The sequence below is a fragment of the Macaca thibetana genome, chromosome 16 (assembly GCF_024542745.1).
Source record: "Macaca thibetana thibetana isolate TM-01 chromosome 16, ASM2454274v1, whole genome shotgun sequence".
Lineage (NCBI taxonomy): Eukaryota > Metazoa > Chordata > Mammalia > Primates > Cercopithecidae > Macaca > Macaca thibetana.
The window spans coordinates 47,754,974-47,774,486 of record NC_065593.1 but is presented as its reverse complement, the minus strand read 5'-3'; the positions used below and the strand labels follow the sequence as shown (position 1 = coordinate 47,774,486).

Sequence of the window (19,513 nt, the reverse complement as noted above, 5' to 3'; positions counted from 1 at the left end):
TCCCAACACTTTGGGAGGCCAAGGCGGGCAGATCACAAGGTCAGGAGATCAAGACCATCCTGGCTAACAAACACGGTGAAACTCCGCCTCTACTAAAAATACAAAAAATTACCGGGGCGTGGTGGCAGGCTCCTGTAGTCCCAGCTACTCAGGAGGCTGAGGCAGCAGAATGGCTTGAACCTGGGAGGCAGAGGTTGCAGTGAGCTGAGATCACACCACTGCACTCCAGCCTGGGCGACCGAGTCTCACTCTGTCTCCAAAAAAAAAAAAAAAAAAAAAAAAAAGGAAATACCTTCATAAAGCTACAGCTGCCATAAATAGTGATTCCTCTGATGGATAGGCAATGCAAATTGAAAACCTTTTTTTGGAAAGGACCCACCATTTTAGATGCCATTAAGAATATTCATGTTAGGCGTGGTGGCTCACACCTGTAATCCCAGCATTTTGGGAGACCGAGGCCAGTGGATCACCTGAGGTCAGGAGTTCAAGACCAGCCTGGCCAACATGGTGAAATCCCGTCTGTACTAAAAATACAATCAGCCGGGCATGGTGGTGCACACCTGTAATCCCAGCTACTCGGGAAGCTGAGGCAGGAGAGTCGCTTGAACGCAGCGGGTGGAGGTTGCAGTGAGCCAAGATCACGCCATTGCACTCCAGCCTGGGTGACAGAGCGAGACTCCATTTCCAAAAAAAAAAAAAAAAAAAAAAAGATCACGCATAATTCATGGAAGGTCACAGTATCAACATGAACAGGAGTTTGAAAGAAGTTAATTCCGGCCGGGCGCGGTGGCTCAAGCCTGTAATCCCAGCACTTTGGGAGGCCGAGACGGGCAGATCACGAGGTCAGGAGATCGAGACCATCCTGGCTAACCCGGTGAAACCCCGTCTCTACTAAAAAATACAAAAAACTAGCCGGGCGAGGCGGCGGGTGCCTGTAGTCCCAGCTACTCGGGAGGCTGAGGCAGGAGAATGGCGTGAACCCGGGAGGCGGAGCTCGCAGTGAGCTGAGATCCAGCCACTGCACTCCAAGCCTGGGTGACAGAGTGAGACTCCATCTCAAAAAAAAAAAAGAAAGAAGTTAATTCCAACCCACATGGATTACCATGAGGGGTTCAAGACTTCAGTGGAGGAAGTAACTGCAGATGTGGTGGTAACAGCATAACTAGAATTAGAGGTGAAGCCTTGAAGATGTGACTGAATTGCTACAATTTTATCATAAAACTTAAAACAGATGGGAGTTGCTTTTTTTAAGGGACGAGACTGGGTCTTGCTATGCTACCCAGGCTGGCCTTAAACTCCTAGGCCCAAGGGATCCTCCTGCCTTGGACTCCTGAGTAGCTGGGGTACAGGTGCGTACCATCACATCTGTCTGGAGTTACTGCTTATGGATGAGCAAAGAAAGTAGTCTCAAGATAGAATGTACTCGGCCGGGCGCGGTGGCTCAAGCCTGTAATCCCAGCACTTTGGGAGGCCGAGACGGGTGGATCACGAGGTCAGGAGATCGAGACCATCCTGGCTAACCCGGTGAAACCCCGTCTCTACTAAAAAATACAAAAAACTAGCCGGGCGAGGCGGCGGGCGCCTGTAGTCCCAGCTACTCGGGAGGCTGAGGCAGGAGAATGGCGTGAACCTGGGAAGCGGAGCTTGCAGTGAGCTGAGATCCGGCCACTGCACTCCAGCCTGGGCGACAGAGTGAGACTCCGTCTCAAAAAAAAAAAAAAAAAAAAAAAAAAGATAGAATGTACTCCTGGTGAAGATGCTGTGAACTTTGTTGAAATGACAACAAAGAAGAATATTACATAAACCTAATTGATAAAGCAGTAGCAGGATTTGAGAGGGCTGACTCCAATTTCTAAAGGAGTTCTACTGTGTGGAAATGCTATCAAACAGCATCACATGCTACAGAGAAATCTTTTTTGAAAATAAGAGTCAAATTAATGCAGCAAACCTTATTGGTGTCTTAAGAAATCGCCACAATAGGCTGGGCGCAGTGGCTCACGCCTGTAATCCCAGCACTTTGGGAGGCCAAGGTGGGCAGATCACGAGGTCAGGAGATTGAGACCATGCTGGCTAACACAGTGAAACTGTCTCTACTAAAAATACAAAGACTTAGCCGGGCGTGGTGGCGGACGCCTGTAGTCCCAGCTACTCGGGAGGCTGAGGCAGGAGAATGGTGTGAACCTGGGAGGCGGAGCTTGCAGTGAGTTGAGATCGCGCCACTGCACTCCAGTCTGGGAGACAGATCAAGACTCTGTCTCACAAAAAAAAAGAAAAAGAAATTGCCACAGCCACCCCAGCCTTCAGCAACTGCCACTCTAATCCATCAGCAGCCATCAACATCGTGGTGAGATGCTTCACAAGTGAAAAGATTACAATTTGCTGAAGGCCCAGATGATCGTTAGTGTTGTTTAGCAATGAAGTATTTTTAAATTACGTACATTATTTTTAAAGATTACACACAACAGCGTAAACATAACCTTTTTTTTTTTTTTTTTTTTGAGACAGAGTCTTGCTCTGTCGCCCAGGCTGGAGTGCCGTGATCTTGGCTCACTGCAAGCTCCGCCTCCCGGGTTCACGCCATTCTCCTGCCTCAGTCTCCTAAGTAGCTGGGACTACAGGCGCCCGCCACCATGCCTGGCTAATTTTTTGTGTTTTTAGTAGAGACGGGGTTTCACCGTGTTAGCCAGGATGGTCTCGATCTCCTGGCCTTGTGGTCCACCCACCTCGGCCTCCCAAAAGTGCTGGGATTACAGGCGTGAGCCACCGTGCGTGGCCTAACATGACTTTTATATGCACTGGGAAACCAAAAAATTTGTGCAACTTGCTTTATTGTGATGTTCACTTTATTGCGGTTGTCTGGAACGGAACCCACAAAATCCCCAGGATATGCCTATACACACGTTGTCAACCAGAGGAACAACCTGGTCCTTTTCTCTCCGAAAAGCACAGCTTAAGCAACAGTAGGCTAGAAAGGCGGCAGGAGGGCTATGGGTTAAACTTAGGAAAAATCTTGGTGCCAGCCACGGGGAATACTAGGAATGACTGCTATGGTAAAATATGAACTCTCCCTAGGTAGAGCCCCACGCTACTGCTCACCAAGACAAAAAGGCCACAGGCAGCCCCAGAAAGCTCTCTGGAATGCTCCTGCACTTCCTAGGGAAGGAGAAGGTAGCTCTGAGCAGTAGCCATCAGCCTCAGGGATTTTTCAGCACCTCTAATTCTGACAAGCCTAGTGCTGCGTGCACTCTGCTTGGCCGACATCACAAGGATCACCCATTCCCCGGGGCTGGGTCATCAGATCCTATTGGGGCATATCAGGAGTCACATGAGATGGGAGAGGGAGTGAAAAACACCAACCCAAAGAACATGAAATAATTTCTAAACATTTTTATTTCAAATCTCTTTTCACCCCTCCCCAAAAAGACATGGGTAGGTACAGCAATCATAAAAAGGAGATACAAACACAAGAGTCAAATGTCTCTCGCACTGACACTTAAAAAAAACTGGGAATTGTACATGGGGTTTCCAAACAGGACCTGCAGCAGCTACTAATGTCCCTTTACGAGAGTCAAACATGCCTATTAATACAGTATATACAGACACCCCATTCTGGAACTAATCTACAGGGACATCCCTAACCCCACCCCCTCTATCCCCAGAAAAATACCAAAACACACCCAAAGTGCATTTGTTTTGTTTATATCAAAACCTCTTTCCCTTTCCCCATCCCACCCTCAGACCCCCCACCCCATTTAAGATTGGCCTGCAAGTCTATTTTAACCATTTAGTATTTTTTTATAGTTTATGAAAATAAATTATACAGCAACTATTTTAATAAATTAAGCACAAAAGGAAGGGCAAAAGAGGAAAACTAAATGGGAAGACAAAAGCCAGGCCACGCTTTGGCTTGGAGGTCAGAGGGGGGCTAACGGGGACAGAAGTGGTTGCAGGGTGTGGCTCCCTTTCTGGTGAAAAATTGGCAACCACCCCGAGCCAAGAATGACACCCCTCTTCATTCGAGTTTCTTAAAAACAACCAGAAACGTACAGCAGTGGCTATGCCACAGGCAGCACCAGTTTGGGCATTCCAACAGCCAGCTACCCAAAGTGGCACCTGGACCCTACCTGTCCCTTGGACAAGGTTCTGGGCCTAAGAGTGAGGGGCAGGTCCCCACCCAAGGGAGCACCAGAGATGGAGGAGTGAGACCAGGCTTCTGCTCCACCTGAGCTGGTTAGGGAGCTCAGGACGAAGCTCTGAGCGGGGCAGTGTGGTATGTGATGATCCCAGAGTCTGAGGAAGAGTGTCCTAAGTTCCTCACACTCGATCTCCAGGAGGAACTACGATCGCAGTCCAGCTGCAACCAAACATGCCCGTCTTCCCGCTGTGGCCAGCAGCTTTCTGTCTGCCCCTCCAGGCCTCTTGGCATTGAGGAGGAGCGGGTAGGAGAGGGAAAGGGAGCAGTTCCAGGTCCCCTCTAAACCCTCTAGAAATGAAATGGGAGTGAAGCAGGTCATGAACTAAGCATGCAGGGCTGGCTTCCCGGGAGGTAGATGGGAGTGGGACAGGATAGCAGGTGTGGAGAGGACAGGAAGGAAAACAGGAAGAAACTGAGCGACACCTACCAGGAAGGTCAAGAACCAATGAAAAGGACAAAGACAATATGAAATCTGCATGTAAAGAAAAGTCCTTTTCTGGCAGACTAGAGAATCATCATTTTCAGTACAACTCATTACGCTACTTTCCTAACTGCAGTACCCGAGTCCCCAGTGCCTGTCTCTATGATCCAACCCCCATTTCACTGCTCCCAAGACTTTGCTCTCCATTTTCTCAAGGCCTCCGATTGTTTTGTGCTGAGCGAGAAGGCTCCAATGTGAAAGCAGGGTCTACCACAGGGACGTGCAGACTTGACCTTTGTGGCCCAACCATTCTATAGCTATCATGGCAAAGGAGGGGGGCACACTTTTCTTCTTTTTTTTCTTTTTCTTTTTTTAGTAAAAAAGGTTTTACTCCCCAGGAGCAAATAAATCATTTTCAACTACTGATAAACACTGCTGCAGTGAAAAGAAAGATGGCTACATGTATGCAATAGCACAAATTCAGTGGAAGAACAGCTGTGTTGACGATTAGAGATAAAAATCACTTCTCCATTCCCTCCTTTCCCACAAACCAAACCCAGGATTCCCATAGGGAAAATGTCTAACTCAATAGCTCCTCCCTTACATGACAGGGGGCGTGTCATTCTCTTAAAAGTGGAAACAAATGCCAGGTCTCCGCCCAGTGGAGATGCTCTAAACACCCCAACTGGTAGCAAGACTTCTGCAAATGACATACACACACACACACACACACACACACGCATATGCATATGCACACACACAGACTCAGACGTTCCAGCAGCCGTAGAGCTTTATCCCAGTGTCTTGTCCACTAACTTTAGGGCTCCAAAGCTAAGGGAGAGAGGCAGCAGGGAAGGGAAAGCTCTAACTGAAGGAAAAAGCTCCTCCTCTCCCCACTTTCTGCAGGGAGCAGAGGGCTTCAAGCATGCCATGCTTTCCTGGGAGCCCCGGGGTGAGGGCTGACAAGGCTGGATTCCAGGGCACTTCTGGTTCTACTCCCACCTCTCACCTCTAGGCCTGAGAACTAGAATTACCCCCACTCCCCAATTCTTCCTGGATGTCTGTTACAGGGGTGTCTGCAGCTATCTCCACACCATCCCCAACCTCAAGGGGGGCTTACATGATTAGCCCAAGTGAAATGTAGGGAAGTGGAAGGAGCAGGAGCCATGCGGGAGCTTCCCTTGGTCACACCTTTCTCCTCAGGGAGGCGGTGCCACCTCCACGGCTCAGGTTCCAGGATGTAACATTCACTTTACCTAGGTAAAGTAAAAGGTGACCAGGCCAAGGTCAGCACCAATGGTTCCAAAGAGCCAGCTGCCACCCACTTATCTAGTGCCCACAACAAAACCCCCACCCGCCTACTCCTATGCTCCTAACATAGCACACAAATTTCAAGTAACAGCAAGTTGTAGCAGTAGTTGTCACTGGCTCACACTGGCTCTCAACCTGAGGAAGGTTACAGTAGATCAGTCATAAACAGGTGAGGGTTATATAGGCACTGAAGCCACTAGTCTCACCCACCCACAACTTAGAAATCAATAGTGGGTCTCTAGATGTAAGCCTTTTCCAATTTGTGACTTGAAAATACAACCAGAAAGGAAATTTTTTTTTTTTGAGATGGAGTCTTGCTCTGTCGCCCAGGCTGGAGGGTAGTGGAGCGATCTCAGCTCACTGCAACATCCGCCTCCTGGGTTCAAATGATTCTCTTGTCTCAGGCTCCCGAGTAGCTGGGACTACAAGTACAGGCCACCATGCCCAGCTTATTTTTGTATGTCAGTAGAGATGGGGTTTCACTATTTGGCCAAGCTGGTCTTGAACTCCCAACCTCGTGATCCGCCCACCTCAGCCTCCCAAAGTGCTGGGATTACAGGCGTGAGCCACTGCGCCCAGACCTAGAAAGGAATACATTTAAATGAGCTCTACACAGCACTGGTGAAGGAGGGGTGGGCCTGGTCGGGAAGGTGAAGGGCAGGTGCTACCCCAGCTGCTGCACCTGTTCCTCTGCTCCATTTACTCTCTGACCAGGCTGCATCCCAGAGAGCTGGTCCAGCCCCATGCCTCCTCCTCATCTTCCTCTAACTGCTCTGTGCAAGGCCACCCATGCAGGCACCAAACACCCACACCTGTCTCCTCTTGCACTGCTGTTTTGCAGCCCACTCCACAGAGGAACGACTAGGCTGCAGCCAGGGCTGGGACCAGTGCACCGACAGATCAGACACAGTTCAACATGACCCTCCCCAGGAGAAGAAAGGTGGGTGGTGAGGTTGGGTCACACCTTCTCAGTTGGTTTGTTTTGTACCTGAGTGTATGAGTTCTCCAGAAGAAACCCCAGTAACATAAGGTGTGTGCAGGTTCTGCCTCCCTCACATGGCCTGAGCTGACCATAGTGAGGCCCTGGCAATGGGCAGAAGCCTTGCTGACTCCTTTGGGCTTTGGGCTCCACCTAACCAGCATAAATCCTCGGCACTCAGGTCTGCCTGGTGGCTGAGAAGCTTCCATCTAGACAACTGCACTGGAAGGGATGCTTTAACCATGTAGCTCTAACAGGGCTGTGCACTGTTCAGTACATGCCATGCAGATTTCTGTTTCCTTGCTTTTGTTCATGTGTTTCTCATCTCACTGTCTGTCCTGCCATTAACTACAACCCAAAACCTCAGAGGCACAGAACTTTCCCAGACCATCTGTTCTACCCTGATCTTATCCACTACAAATGTCTTTAGATGGTCCTTGATTTTCTGCTTGATGTGCAGCAGTCACCTAAAAGCTCCCTTAGGCCACAGATTACGTCTTTTACCTTTTTTGTTTTCTATAGTATCTAGCACAAAGCCAGGCACACACACACTAAAAAATAATCTTAAAATTATGAGTGGTTGAAAAGGAACAAAAAAAAGAAAGCTCCCAGGCTGCATATCCGCCACCCAAGGATCTCAATGGATTCCAGACTTCAGGCTCTGTATCAGGGTGGCACTTCCTGCAAGATGGCGAGTTATATCACTTGTACTCTCAAGAGGCAACACTCACATGCTAAGCCAATTTCTGGGATCATAATCTTGCTTAATTGGTAATAGTTGGTAATACTACCATGGAAGCCAAGAAAAGAAGAGGTACCATATGACAAATCAGAGGTGGGCTGTGTTTATGGTGCAAAGCTCATCTTGTGGGCCGCCCCTCCATGGTCAGGTAATGGTGCAAGTTTCCTCCCTGTTCAGCTACAAGGAGGAAGACTGGTCATTACATGCAGGACTAAGGAAGAAGGCAATGCTCCCAGATGAGGTGGTCCTATAAATTACCAAGACACTGGGGCCCCACCCAAACCATCAGGAAGCCACAAACCTGACATTAGTATCTTGTGAGATGAGGCAGCTATAAGCATGGGGAACCCAGAAAGAGTCTCACAGAACACACGCAAAGGAGTCATGAAGACCCAACAACTCCACTGTTACATCTCAATAGCAAACCTCTCCCCAGAGCAGCTCTACAAGAAAGCAAACTCACAGCGTCATATGAATTGGCCATGGCCAGCTGCAGAAACCATTAAAGACCATTGGAGTTTTTCTGCCCGCTCCTCCTGAGAGCCAGAAGACAGGCAGCTCTCAAATCGGCACCTGACAGACTTTCCAGTGAGTGGAGACCAGCAAGCTCTGATCTGGAAATGTCTGGGTTGCTAGAATGAACACAGGAAAATATAGAAGCCCTTGCTACCTCCCATCTCAGAAGTGGGACAGCAGTGATAAACCTAAAAACATGAGATGCGATGCTCTCCTCTGACCTAAGGAAATCCTGTGAGGGCTGCGTTCTGAGAGCTTTCTCTAGGAAGAGCACAACTGTGGGAGCTGCATTTCTCACCTTCCTCCACATTCCCCCTCATAAGCTGACAGGCACATGGAAATAACACTGACTCCTAAGTCATGAGTACAGTGCCATGAAGAACCTGGAAGCACGCTCCATTAAATTCAGCAGCCCATGATTGGCTCTGAACCACCCAGGTGATGAGAAAAACGATTGCCTTGACAGCCGGCAGAAGCAATAGGGATGCCGTTACCATGACCAGAGTGACATGTACAGTTATCTCAAGGGGGAATGGGTTGAGAGCAGAGAAAGAATGGGTTAACTTCAGGTCATGGAACTTAAGGAATTAAGTAAATGACAACTAGTACAGCTTCCATGAGAGGTGTTTCTGAACTCAGATTCCTAAACCTTAAAAAAGGATGCAGGAGTCACTACTTCCCCCAGCTAAGGCCAATTGCCAGGTTTTGCCCAATATTCTTTTCGAGACCACCTACCCTCCTTTCTCTCCTGCTCCTACCACAGCTGCCCATGGCAACAAGAAGCAGACTCCCCCTCCCTCAGGAACTCTCAGTCCTTTGCAAACCTCAGGCCCTTCCTCCCATCTTCCAGGCCCACGGCACAGACTCTAACTCTGCCTTTGGCACCAGCTGAATGGCCGTCCCGTCCCCTCCTCCCACCCCTTCTTTGGACCTGCTCACCCTTCATACCACTTTCAATCTAATGGGCACAAACCCCAGCTGCCTTCAAGGTGAGTTTTCCATACCAAGTAATACAAATATCAAAAACAAAACTTCTGAAAAAGAAACAGTGTTGAGACTTCTTCCAGTTTTCCAAGGAGCCCCTCCAGTCCCAAGATGCCCAGGGGTGGGTATGAGGTGGAGCCCCACGCAGAGTACGGTCATGTGCTTCTTCCAAGCCCCAGGGCTGCGTGGGGAACCGAAGTCTCTGAACAGAGAATCCCAATCTTCCCGTTCCCTCACTTTTCCTCTTCTTTTCATGGTAGCTTAATTTGGTTCTTCAAAGCTGGAGCTTGGCAACCAAATGCCTAGGTAAAAAAGGAAAAAAAATTAAAACAGTTAAACAGAATAGAACCAAAATGGAGTGAAAGAACAGCCAGGCACTGAAGGTGGAGCAACACACCTCAAAAGGAGAATGGAGCCTGGAGAGCTGAATGCTTCCACGAGGGCCACATGTGACTAGGGATGCAGCAGTGGCCTTTGTCAGGGGACCTGAGCAGCCTATGACTTGGATGACAAAACAAGGTCCCGAAATAACTAATAAATATATCCTACCACATTGCATAAATTCTCTCTTTCCCTTTCCCTTACCCCTTCATTTCCTACCCACTTTTTCTCTGAGGCTGAATTGCTCTAGGGACTGAAAAGGGAAGTGAGCCTCTGGAGTAATCCCTTTTGAACCTGGCTAGAAAGAGCTCTATATTTCTTTTTTTGTTTTGTTTTGTTTGAGACGGAGTCTTGCTCTGTCACCCAGGCTGGAGTGCAATGGCATGATCTCGGCTCACTGCAATCTCTGCTTCCTGGGTTCAAGCGATTCTCCTGCCTCAGCCTCCCAAGTAGCTGGACAGGCGTGTGCCACCAAGCCTGGCTAATTTTTGTATTTTTAGTAGAGACAGGGTTTCACCATGTTGGCCAGGCTGGTCTCAAACTCCTGACCTCGTGATCTGCCCGCTTCAGCCTCCCAAACTGCTGGGATTACAGACGTGAGCCACCACACCTGGCCAGAGAGCTCTATATTTCTGCAGCTTCTGTCAACTGGACAGGGTTGACACAGAATCACAAAGGCCACTGTTGCGTCCACCTTCCGACTTGAGACAGGCACTGTTCTCGCCATTACTCTGTAGCCTGACTCCAAACTCCCGGGCATGAAATTCCAGAGGTAACAGCACACATAGACCAAGCAGGCCATTCAGAACTCCCAAATTAAAATCAGTCTGAACAACCAGAAGTCATAAAGACCAAATTTCATACCCTAAAGACCTTTCCTGACGGGGCACAGTGGCTCATGCCTGTAATCCCAGAACTTTGGGAGGCCAACGTGGGTGGATCACTTGAGTGAGGTCAGGAGTTTGAGACCCACCTGACGAACATGGAGAAACACCATCTCTACTAAAAATACAAAATTAGCTGGGTGTGGTGGTGCACACCTGTAATCCCAGCTACTTGGGAGGCTGAGGGGTGAGAATTGCTTGAACCCAGGAGATGGAGGTTGCAGTGAGCCAAGATCACACCATCGCGCTCCAGCCTGGGCAACAAGAGCAAAACCCCATCTCAAAAAAAAAAAAAAAAAAAAAAGACCTTTCCCTTGGGAAGTGTTACATCCCCCCCTTTCCAGGGCTCCTAGGGTCTACAGCAGGAGCAAGTTTAGCATTACGCTTATTCTTTGCTACAGGCATCAATCCTGATGTCACAGCAAAAAGGGATCCTGGGAGTTCAGTTCAAACCTTTGCCAATATATGACTGCCCCCAACACTCAAGACAAATGGCTACCCACTGGCCTGTTCCTGATCATGCCATGTCCCTCTCAGCTGAGGCAGGGCCTTTATACCTCTAGGTCCCCTTGCCCAGAATGTTCTGCTCCAAGGCACTCCCATGGCTGGCTCCTTGATATTCGGGTTTCAGCTGAAATGGCACCTCCTTGCAAGTCTCTCCCTGACTATCTAAACTTGAGGAGTACCCCACTACTAATCACTAAACTTTACCCAGTTTTATTTTCCTCACAACACTGTACAGTCACCTGAAATTAGCCCATTCATTTATGTTCGTGTTTGTTGCCTGTCTTTCCTTAGAAGGGAAGCTTAGTGAGAACAGGGCCTTTGCTTTGCTCAGCACTCTATTCTCAATTCACACTAGGTGCCGAACAAACACAAATATACAGCTATCTGCTGAATGGAAGCTCTTGAGGAAAAGCATCCCAGTTTTGGACTTCTCTGCTAAAAACGTTCTTCTAAAGTTGGACTGAAATCTAGTTCCTTGTAATTTACATTCATTTTGGTCCTTGTCCATGTCTCTTTTTGCTGTGATATGGGAAGGCCTTGGAGCAGAGCATTCTGGGCAAGGGGACCTAGAGGTATAAAGGCCCTGCCTCAGCTGGAAAGGGTGTGGCATGATCAGGAACAGGCCGGTGGGGAGCCACTTGTCTTGAGTGTTGGGAGCAGTCATGCACTGGCAAAGGTTTGAACTGAACCCTCAGGATCTCTTTTTGCTGTGACATCAGGATTGTTGCCTGTGGCAAAGAATAAGGGTAATGCTGAACTTCCTCCCCACTGGAACCACAGAGAGGAAGTTAATCACTCTCTTTCTCAGGAAAACCCATCAAATGCATCTTTCAGCTATCCCTCCCTAAAACCTCCATGCTCCCGGTTAATCACATTTCTTTCTAGGCCATTTATTCCTATATGATGAAGTTTGAGCTCTCCAATGCTACAAGGCCCTTCTCTGAATGTGCTCCCTGTTTATGTGGGTTCTTCTACAGCACTGCACCCACAGACATGGTCCTCTAACTGAATGGACTAATTACTCTTCAAGGGTAGTCAGGTAGGTGGACCTCCCTAGTGCTCTCTCTACCTCTCAGCCTAATCTCAAGTGCAAAGCCATCATGCAGAGAAATCCACCTAGACACCAGACATTAGATGTTTAGTCACTTCCAAAGGCATAGAATTTGCATATAATTGAAGAAATGATGAGACTGTACATCTACTCCAGGATTCACACCAGAAGAAAGCAGTCATTGCACACTGGCAGTCAATCTTGCTTTTCACCACCACCACCAAAGTCACGGCTCCCTGGCAATTGTGTTCCCTACTCAGGAACTTGGCCCCACAATGTTCACTTTAGTGCAATTTAAAAGACTAATTGGAATTCATCTGCACAAACCAGTATTGCAAGACATTTTATGGGAAAATAAATGAGTAGAACTGTGTAATGATGGGAGAAGAGCCTCGTAGATAAATGAATTCCTTAGTTAATTCACTTATTCTCTTCAACAATTTACTTTGTAATGGCCCAAATGGAACTCTAAATAGAAGAGTGGGCTGTTTTTCTTCATCCCCATATTCCAAGCTGTGGGACATGGTGGAGTCTCACTCAAGTGCATGCCTGTTGCAATTAAAGGCATGTTTGTGTTCTCTTTGATGAAGTTTCCTTTCCCTTTAGCTTCCTGCTTTATATACCAATTGTGTGGTATCAGGGAGATCAGCCCAAGTCCGTATGAGAGGAGGCTGCACTCTTCTTTTTATTTTTTTCAATTACCCTCTCCTTGCCAGAGGCCGCACTCTTAGCTACACTTGGGTGTCCCCCTCCTTGCTCACATTCAGTGATTAGCTTGCACATTTCCTGGCAATCTGCTTTCATGTCTGTCTGCTTTCCTCCCAAATGGGGTGTGTGCCCCTTGGGGACTCCACAGTCAGATCTTGTCATTCTATGGGCAAATGCTTGGATCGGGGCTATCCATGTTGGGAGATGCAGGGAGGGGGCCCAAGGCTCAATGCATGATGATGACTGCCCAGTAAGAAATGTGGCTGGGCAGTGAGGCGGAGAGCTCATACCCTTGGTGGCGACCAGCAGGGAGCCCCTCGCTACGTGGAGGGTTCCACCTCTTGCTTCTGTTTGGAAATGAGCTGCGCTTCCTTTAGAGACAGGTATACCTCTTCCTGAGGATCATAGTAGTAGAACTTTCGGATATAAGAAATCAGAGGTCTGTGAAAAACAAATGAGGGATATACACAAAAGGTTTTTATGCAAAATATAAAAGAAGTAACTCCTTTGTTCAACTCTTCTTCATTCCCTACATGGTAGAGACCTAACACAATTCCCATTTTCTCAGTTATTATAGTTCTGTCTTCCTTACCCTTACCACTTCTACTCTATTCTTCACAGAGACTGCAGAAGGGAGGCTGACACACACACCTTCCTCCCTCTGGCTGCAATATGACAGTTCTAAAGTTAGGTGCTAAGACACAAGAAATGTGAAAGAATGATGTCTGCAAATATTTTATGCCAGACTCTGCCTGTGAAGGTAGCTTGCAGGCCTCACTGACATTTGTTACCTCCCCACAACCCCCTTACTCATTCCTGTCCCAACCCTAAGAACCCCATTGTACTTAGGCAGTGGGAGATCTGGGATGTGATCTATCCTGACGAGCTGTCGTATCCGGAATCTGCAAAGGTGCTGGAGGGATTTGACATTGCTGAATCGGGACACTGGATAGAGCAGCTGGACAGGAGTTGGTGGCAGTCCTTCAAGAAAGAAAACAAAGGAAAATATTCAGAGAAACAATGGCGCTAACTACCATTTCTTGTATGAAGAGAACCTAGGGAGGGGAAATGGGACTTCTTTATGGTTCATATATGTATTCTGTACAAAAGCCCCTCCACAAAGGGCTGTTGATTTCCATTTCCAGAAGAACTACCACCACCTTCACACTTAAGGAAGTCTATTCTCTGCCAAAGGCCTCCCTAGCATCACTTTTGTGTGTGTGAGTGGTTTTTTTTTTTTTTTTGAGACAGAGTTTCGCTTTTTTTTTTTTTTTTTTTTTTTTTTTTTGTGAGACAGTCTCACTCTGTCACCCAGGCTGGAGTGCAGTGGCCGGATCTCAGCTCACTGCAAGCTCCGTCTCCCGGGTTTACGCCATTCTCCTGCCTCAGCCTCCCGAGTAGCTGGGACTACAGGCGCCCACCACCTCGCCCAGCTAGTTTTTTTGGTATTATTTTTAGTAGAGACGGGGTTTCACCGTGTTAGCCAGGATGGTCTCGATCTCCTGACCTCGTGATCTGCCCGTCTCGGCCTCCCAAAGTGCTGGGATTAAGTGCTGGGATTACAGGCTTGAGCCACGGCGCCCGGCCTGAGAGTTTTGCTCTTTTTGCCCAGGCTGGAGCGCAATGGCGCGATCTCGGCTCACCGCAACCTCCGCCTCCCGGGTTCAAGCGATTCTCCTGCCTCAGCCTCCCGAGTAGCTGGGATTACAGGCATGTGCCACCACCCCGGCTAATTTTGTATTTTTAGTAGAGATGGGGTTTCTCCATGTTGGTCAGGCTGGTCTTGAACTCCCGACCTTAGGTGATCCACCTGCCTTGGCCTCCCAAAGTGCTGGGATTACAAGCGTGAGCCACCGCGCCCGGCCTGGTTTTTTTTTTTTTTTTTTTTTTTTTTTTTGGAGACAGGGTCTCGTTCTGTCACCCAGGCTGGAGTGCAGTGGCCCAATCTCAGCTCACTGCAGCCTTGACCTCCCAGACTCAAGAAATCCTCCTGCCTCAGCCTCCTGAGTAGCTGGGATCACAGGTGCATGCCACTGTACCCAGCTAATTTTTGTATTTTTAGTAGAGACGGGGTTTCCCTGTGTTGCCCAGGCTAGTCTCAAACTCCTGGGCTCAAGCAATCCACCTGCCTCGGCCTCCCAAAGTGCTAGAATTATAGGCGTGAGCCACTGTGCCTGGCTCCTAGCATCACTCATAACAGCTGAGAGTCCTGCTCCTTGGAGTAGTCCAATGATGCCAAACTAGAGACACTGCTTGGACCCAAGTGGCCAGTCCCAGGCCTGAGGCTCTTGGGAAGGCCAAGAATCAAAAGGATCCCTGCTGGGAATGGGAGATACTTGTTGGACACATCTACTAGTATCCTGAGAGTGAGGACTCAGAAAAGCCGTTCAGAGGAGTCCCCACCAAATTCCAACTGGTTCAGCAGAGAGGCTGGTAAGTAGAAGGTAACAGCTGGGATCAAAGTTGACAAGCCTATTATTCCCGCTATTACTTCAAGCCAGGACAATCAGGTTTAGCCTCTCTTATACTCACCATCCACAACCCCCACTTCCTGCTTCTGAAATTTTAGGCCAGGAAACCAAAAAAAGATGATGCTTTTAAAAGAACAACCACCACAATAACTTGGGCAAGCTGGGTTTAGTACTACTCAGTGCAAACCTGCCTGCTGATTGATGCCAAATAGACTCAATGGGAGTACCACCTCCTTATGTATTAGCAGGCTATGTGCTGGGGAATCCCACCCCAAAAAGGGCCCCACGCCACAGCACAGAGACATCCAGAATGGCAGGAACACTGGGGTTCAAGGGAACTAAGAATATTTTGTTTTCAATAAACAAAGGGGCTATGGAAGGTAAACAAGATTCTTTGAGAAAGAATCTGAGTTGTAAAACCTGTCAAAGAATTCTCAGCCATTGTCATATCAAAAGACATTCTGTAGACAATTCTGTAGACACAACTGATTGGAAAATAAAATATCTACTATTATTGGGGTTTAAGTTCAAACAGGTTTTTTGTTTATTTGTTTGTTTAAGACGGCATCTTGCCCTTGTCGCCCAGGCTGGAGTGCAGTGGCGTGATTTCGGCTCACTGCAAGCTCCAACTCCTAGGTTCAAGCGATTCTCCTGCCTTAGCCTCCCGAGTAGCTGGGATTACAGGTGCCCACCAACATGCCCAGCTAATATTTGTATTTTTAGTAGAGACGGGGTTTCACCATGTTGGCTAGGTTGGTCTCGAACTCCTGACCTCGGGTGATCCACCTGCCTCAGCCTCCCAAAGTGCTGGGATTACAGGTGTGAGCCACCATGCCCGGCCCAGATAGTTTTAAAATTTTGTTTGAAAGCATGAAAACAAAACAAATGAAAGCTTGCACACTGCATCCCAAAGCTTTTTCATGATCACTGACAACAGACTTTCTGGGGGGGAAAAAAAAAAAAGAAATCAAAATATATTATTTTATTGTTACTGAGCAAGTAAGCTCATCTTAAAAACATACTCAGGCTAGGTGCAGTGGCACATGCCTGTAATCCTAGTACTTTGGGAGACCAAGGAGGAAAGATCACTTGAGGTCAGGAACTCAAGGCTACAGTGAGCCAAGACTGCACTGCTGCACTCCAGCCTGGGTAACAGAGCATGACCCTGTCTCTAAAAAAAAATAATAGTAATAATGATAACTTATTTAGTCTTTAAAACTATACTTTGAGGCAAACACCACCATCCCCATTTCACATATAAAGAAACTGAGGCCCACTGAGCTTAGAGAACTTGCTGTGGCATGGAGCCAATAAAGTCGGCCTGCCTTGAACACCTGCCCTAAGGAAGAATTATCGGTGGCTCTACCATAGCTGAGGAACCTCTCAGCAGGGTTCTCCAGGAGGGTCTCTAGAGTGCCTACACCTCTGCCCATCTAACAAGGAGGTTGTCCAGGACACAGCACTCTGGTTCATGACCAGCCTCTCCTAGTCCTCTGCCTGGCACTCCCACCCCTTCAAAACTAAGTCTTGTATTTTGAAGCCCAACTGCTCTCCTCCAGCCACATGGTTGGTCCTCTCAATTAAAAGAAAAGAAAAAGAACTCATACGTGAATTTTTCCTTGAATACATTTAACTCAAGCGGTTTTAAGAAATAATTTTGGGTTCAAATGCCTCTTTGAATTTGTCCTGTCCCTCACTGGTATTTATATATTCTTTAGTAAATTAAACTATGGCAAACAGAAAGCTTTGGGGGGTTGGCTGTAATATTGGTAAACTCAACATGATGTTTCAGAGATAAAAGTAATTTATATATCTAATAATTTATTCCCAAAGATAACACTGTGCTGAAAGAGATCAGGATAATATACAACATACAATTATCTGATTGTTTGCCTACTTAAATTTTAATGACCACATATACTTGCCTATTTAATCATATTACTTTTAGCCTTTAGGTTTACAAATAGCAATTTGAAACCTGTTAATTTTCTGATATTCTCTGGTGTTTATCTGACCATTTACTGTTTGCCCACAAGCGCAGAAAACGATTAAAACTCTCACATTTAAAGCATGCTAACAGAAGCAGTTAAAAATAGAAAGAATCCAGGATAAGACCCAACTGGGGTTAAAAGAGTAAGGGTAAAGTCAAACATTAATCATCAGTAACTTTCTTCCAGTCCTCATGGGCACAAACCTAGTCTGTAGCCATGCACTATTTTTCATTTGTCTCAACAAAGACCATGTTAGGGGTAAGAAATCTCTTCCAGGTATAAACACCCAAACACCCACGTCTTTCTGCCACACCAAAGGTTTTTCTGTCCCCTGAAGACAGAATCAGATCAGGAATCACATCTGTTTCACATTCCAAGTCTCATTTTCTTAACAGTATAAGTAAAAATAGAATAAACTAGGGAGTCTAGTTGACTTATATATAATCCTTCAAAAAGAAAAAAATAAGCACAAGGGCAATAGTAAAAGGCGGCCCAGTGCGGTGGCTCACGCCTGTAATCCCAGCACTTTGGGAGGCTGAGGTGGGAGGATTGCTTGAGCCCATGAGTTCAAGATTGGTCTGGGCAACATAGGGAGACCTTACCTCTACAAAAATTAAAATTAAAAAAATTAGCCAGGCATGGTGGTGCACACCTGTGGTCCCAGCTACTCAGGAGGCTGAAGTGGGAGGACTGCTTGAGCCCAGGAGGCTGAGGCTGCAGTGAGCTATGATTGCACCACTGCGCTCCAGCCTGGGTTATGGAGTAAGACCCTGTCTACAAAAAAGATATTTAGCTAACAGTGAAGTACTGTTTTTTAATATCCCACTCCTTTCTTCAGCTTGAAACAGCTTAAGAAAAACTAAACAATAGTTTAGTTTAGTGGGAGCAGGGGTGAGAGGGCAGAAGATTCACTTTTCCTTATATTCCCTTGGGTACTATTTGACCTTTTTATCACATACATGTTATTTCAAAATTTGAAAAGAAATACATGTTATAACTAAAAAATGAGTTATGCAAGGTTACAGGATATAAGATGAATATGCAAAAAGCAATTAAATTTCTATATTCTAGCTATAAAAAATCCAAAATTCAAAAATAATTAAAATTAAGAAAGCAATTTACAATAGGATCAAAAACAAATGCTAAAAAATAAATTTAACAGAAGAAGTACAAAACTTATATTATGAAAAAATACGGGCCAGGCACAGTGGCTCATACCTATAATTCCAGCACTTTGGGAGGCGGAGACAGGTGGATGGCTTGAGCCAAAGGGTTAGAGACCAGCCTGGGCAATGTGGTGAGACCACATCTCTACTAAAAATATAAAGATTAGCCGAGCATGGTTGTGTGCGCCTATAGTCCCAGCTACACAGGAGGCTGAAGTGGAGGGCAGATTGAGCCAGGGAGGTAGAGGTTGTACTGAGCCATGATGGCACCACTGCACACCAGACTGGATGATAGTGGGACAAAAAAAAAAAGACTGAAAGACAGAAAGAAAGATAAGGAAGGAAGGAAGGAAGGAAGGAAGGAAGGAAGGAAGGAAGGAAGGAAGGAAGGAAGGACAAACAAAAGAAAAAATACAAAACATTGTTCAGAGTTTTAAAAAGACCTAAATAAGCAGAAAGACAGCCTATGTCCATGGATCAGAAGACTTAATATTGTTGACATGTCAATACTCCCCAAATTGATGTACAGACTCAACTCCACACTCTTGCCAACACCAGGGTATTAAAATCTCAGTAGGCTTCTTTGCAGAAATTGACAATCTGATCCTAAAATTCATATGGAAATGCAAGAAATCCAAAATAGCCAAAACCATCTTGAAAAACAACAAAGTTGGAAGACTCACACTTTTCCATCTCAAAACTTACTACAAAACTATAGGAATCAAGACAGTAATGGCATAAGGATGGACATACAGCTCAATGGAATAGAACTGAGTCTGGAAATTAACCTTCACAGTTACAATCAACTGATTTCAACAAGGATGCCAAGACAATTCAATGGGGAAAGAATATCTTTTCAAAAAATGGTGCTAGAACTGAATAAAAAGAGTAAAGTTGGACTCCTTTCTCATGCCATACACAAAAATTCAAGGCTGGGTACAGTGGCTCACACCTGTAATCCCAGCTCTTTGGGCGGCTGAGGTGGGAGGATCACTTGAGGCCAGGAGGCAGAGGTTGCGGTGAGCCAAGACTGTGCCACTGCACTCCAGCCTGGGTGACAGAGAAAGAGTCTCAGTCTCTCTCTCTCTCTCTCTCTCTCTATATATATATATATATATATATATATATACACACACACACCAAACAAAAAAAAAAGAAAAAACAAAAATTAACTCAAAATGGATAGTAGACCTAATGTAAAAGCTA

General features: G+C 46.6%; 1 protein-coding gene across 1 annotated transcript in view; it reads right to left on the bottom strand.

Annotated features, from left to right (window-relative positions):
* Positions 1-3,372: 3,372 nt before the first annotated feature.
* The window catches only part of SOCS7 (suppressor of cytokine signaling 7), a 56,787-nt gene continuing 40,646 nt past the window's right edge, over positions 3,373-19,513 (bottom strand). Inside the window, exons 8-10 of the mRNA XM_050762651.1 lie at positions 13,525-13,660; positions 12,970-13,120; positions 3,373-9,450 (exon numbers count right to left, since the gene is read on the bottom strand). Of these exons, the coding sequence (XP_050618608.1) occupies positions 13,000-13,120; positions 13,525-13,660 (257 nt within the window). The 3' untranslated portion in view covers positions 3,373-9,450; positions 12,970-12,999. The remainder of the gene's footprint in view (positions 9,451-12,969; positions 13,121-13,524; positions 13,661-19,513) is intronic.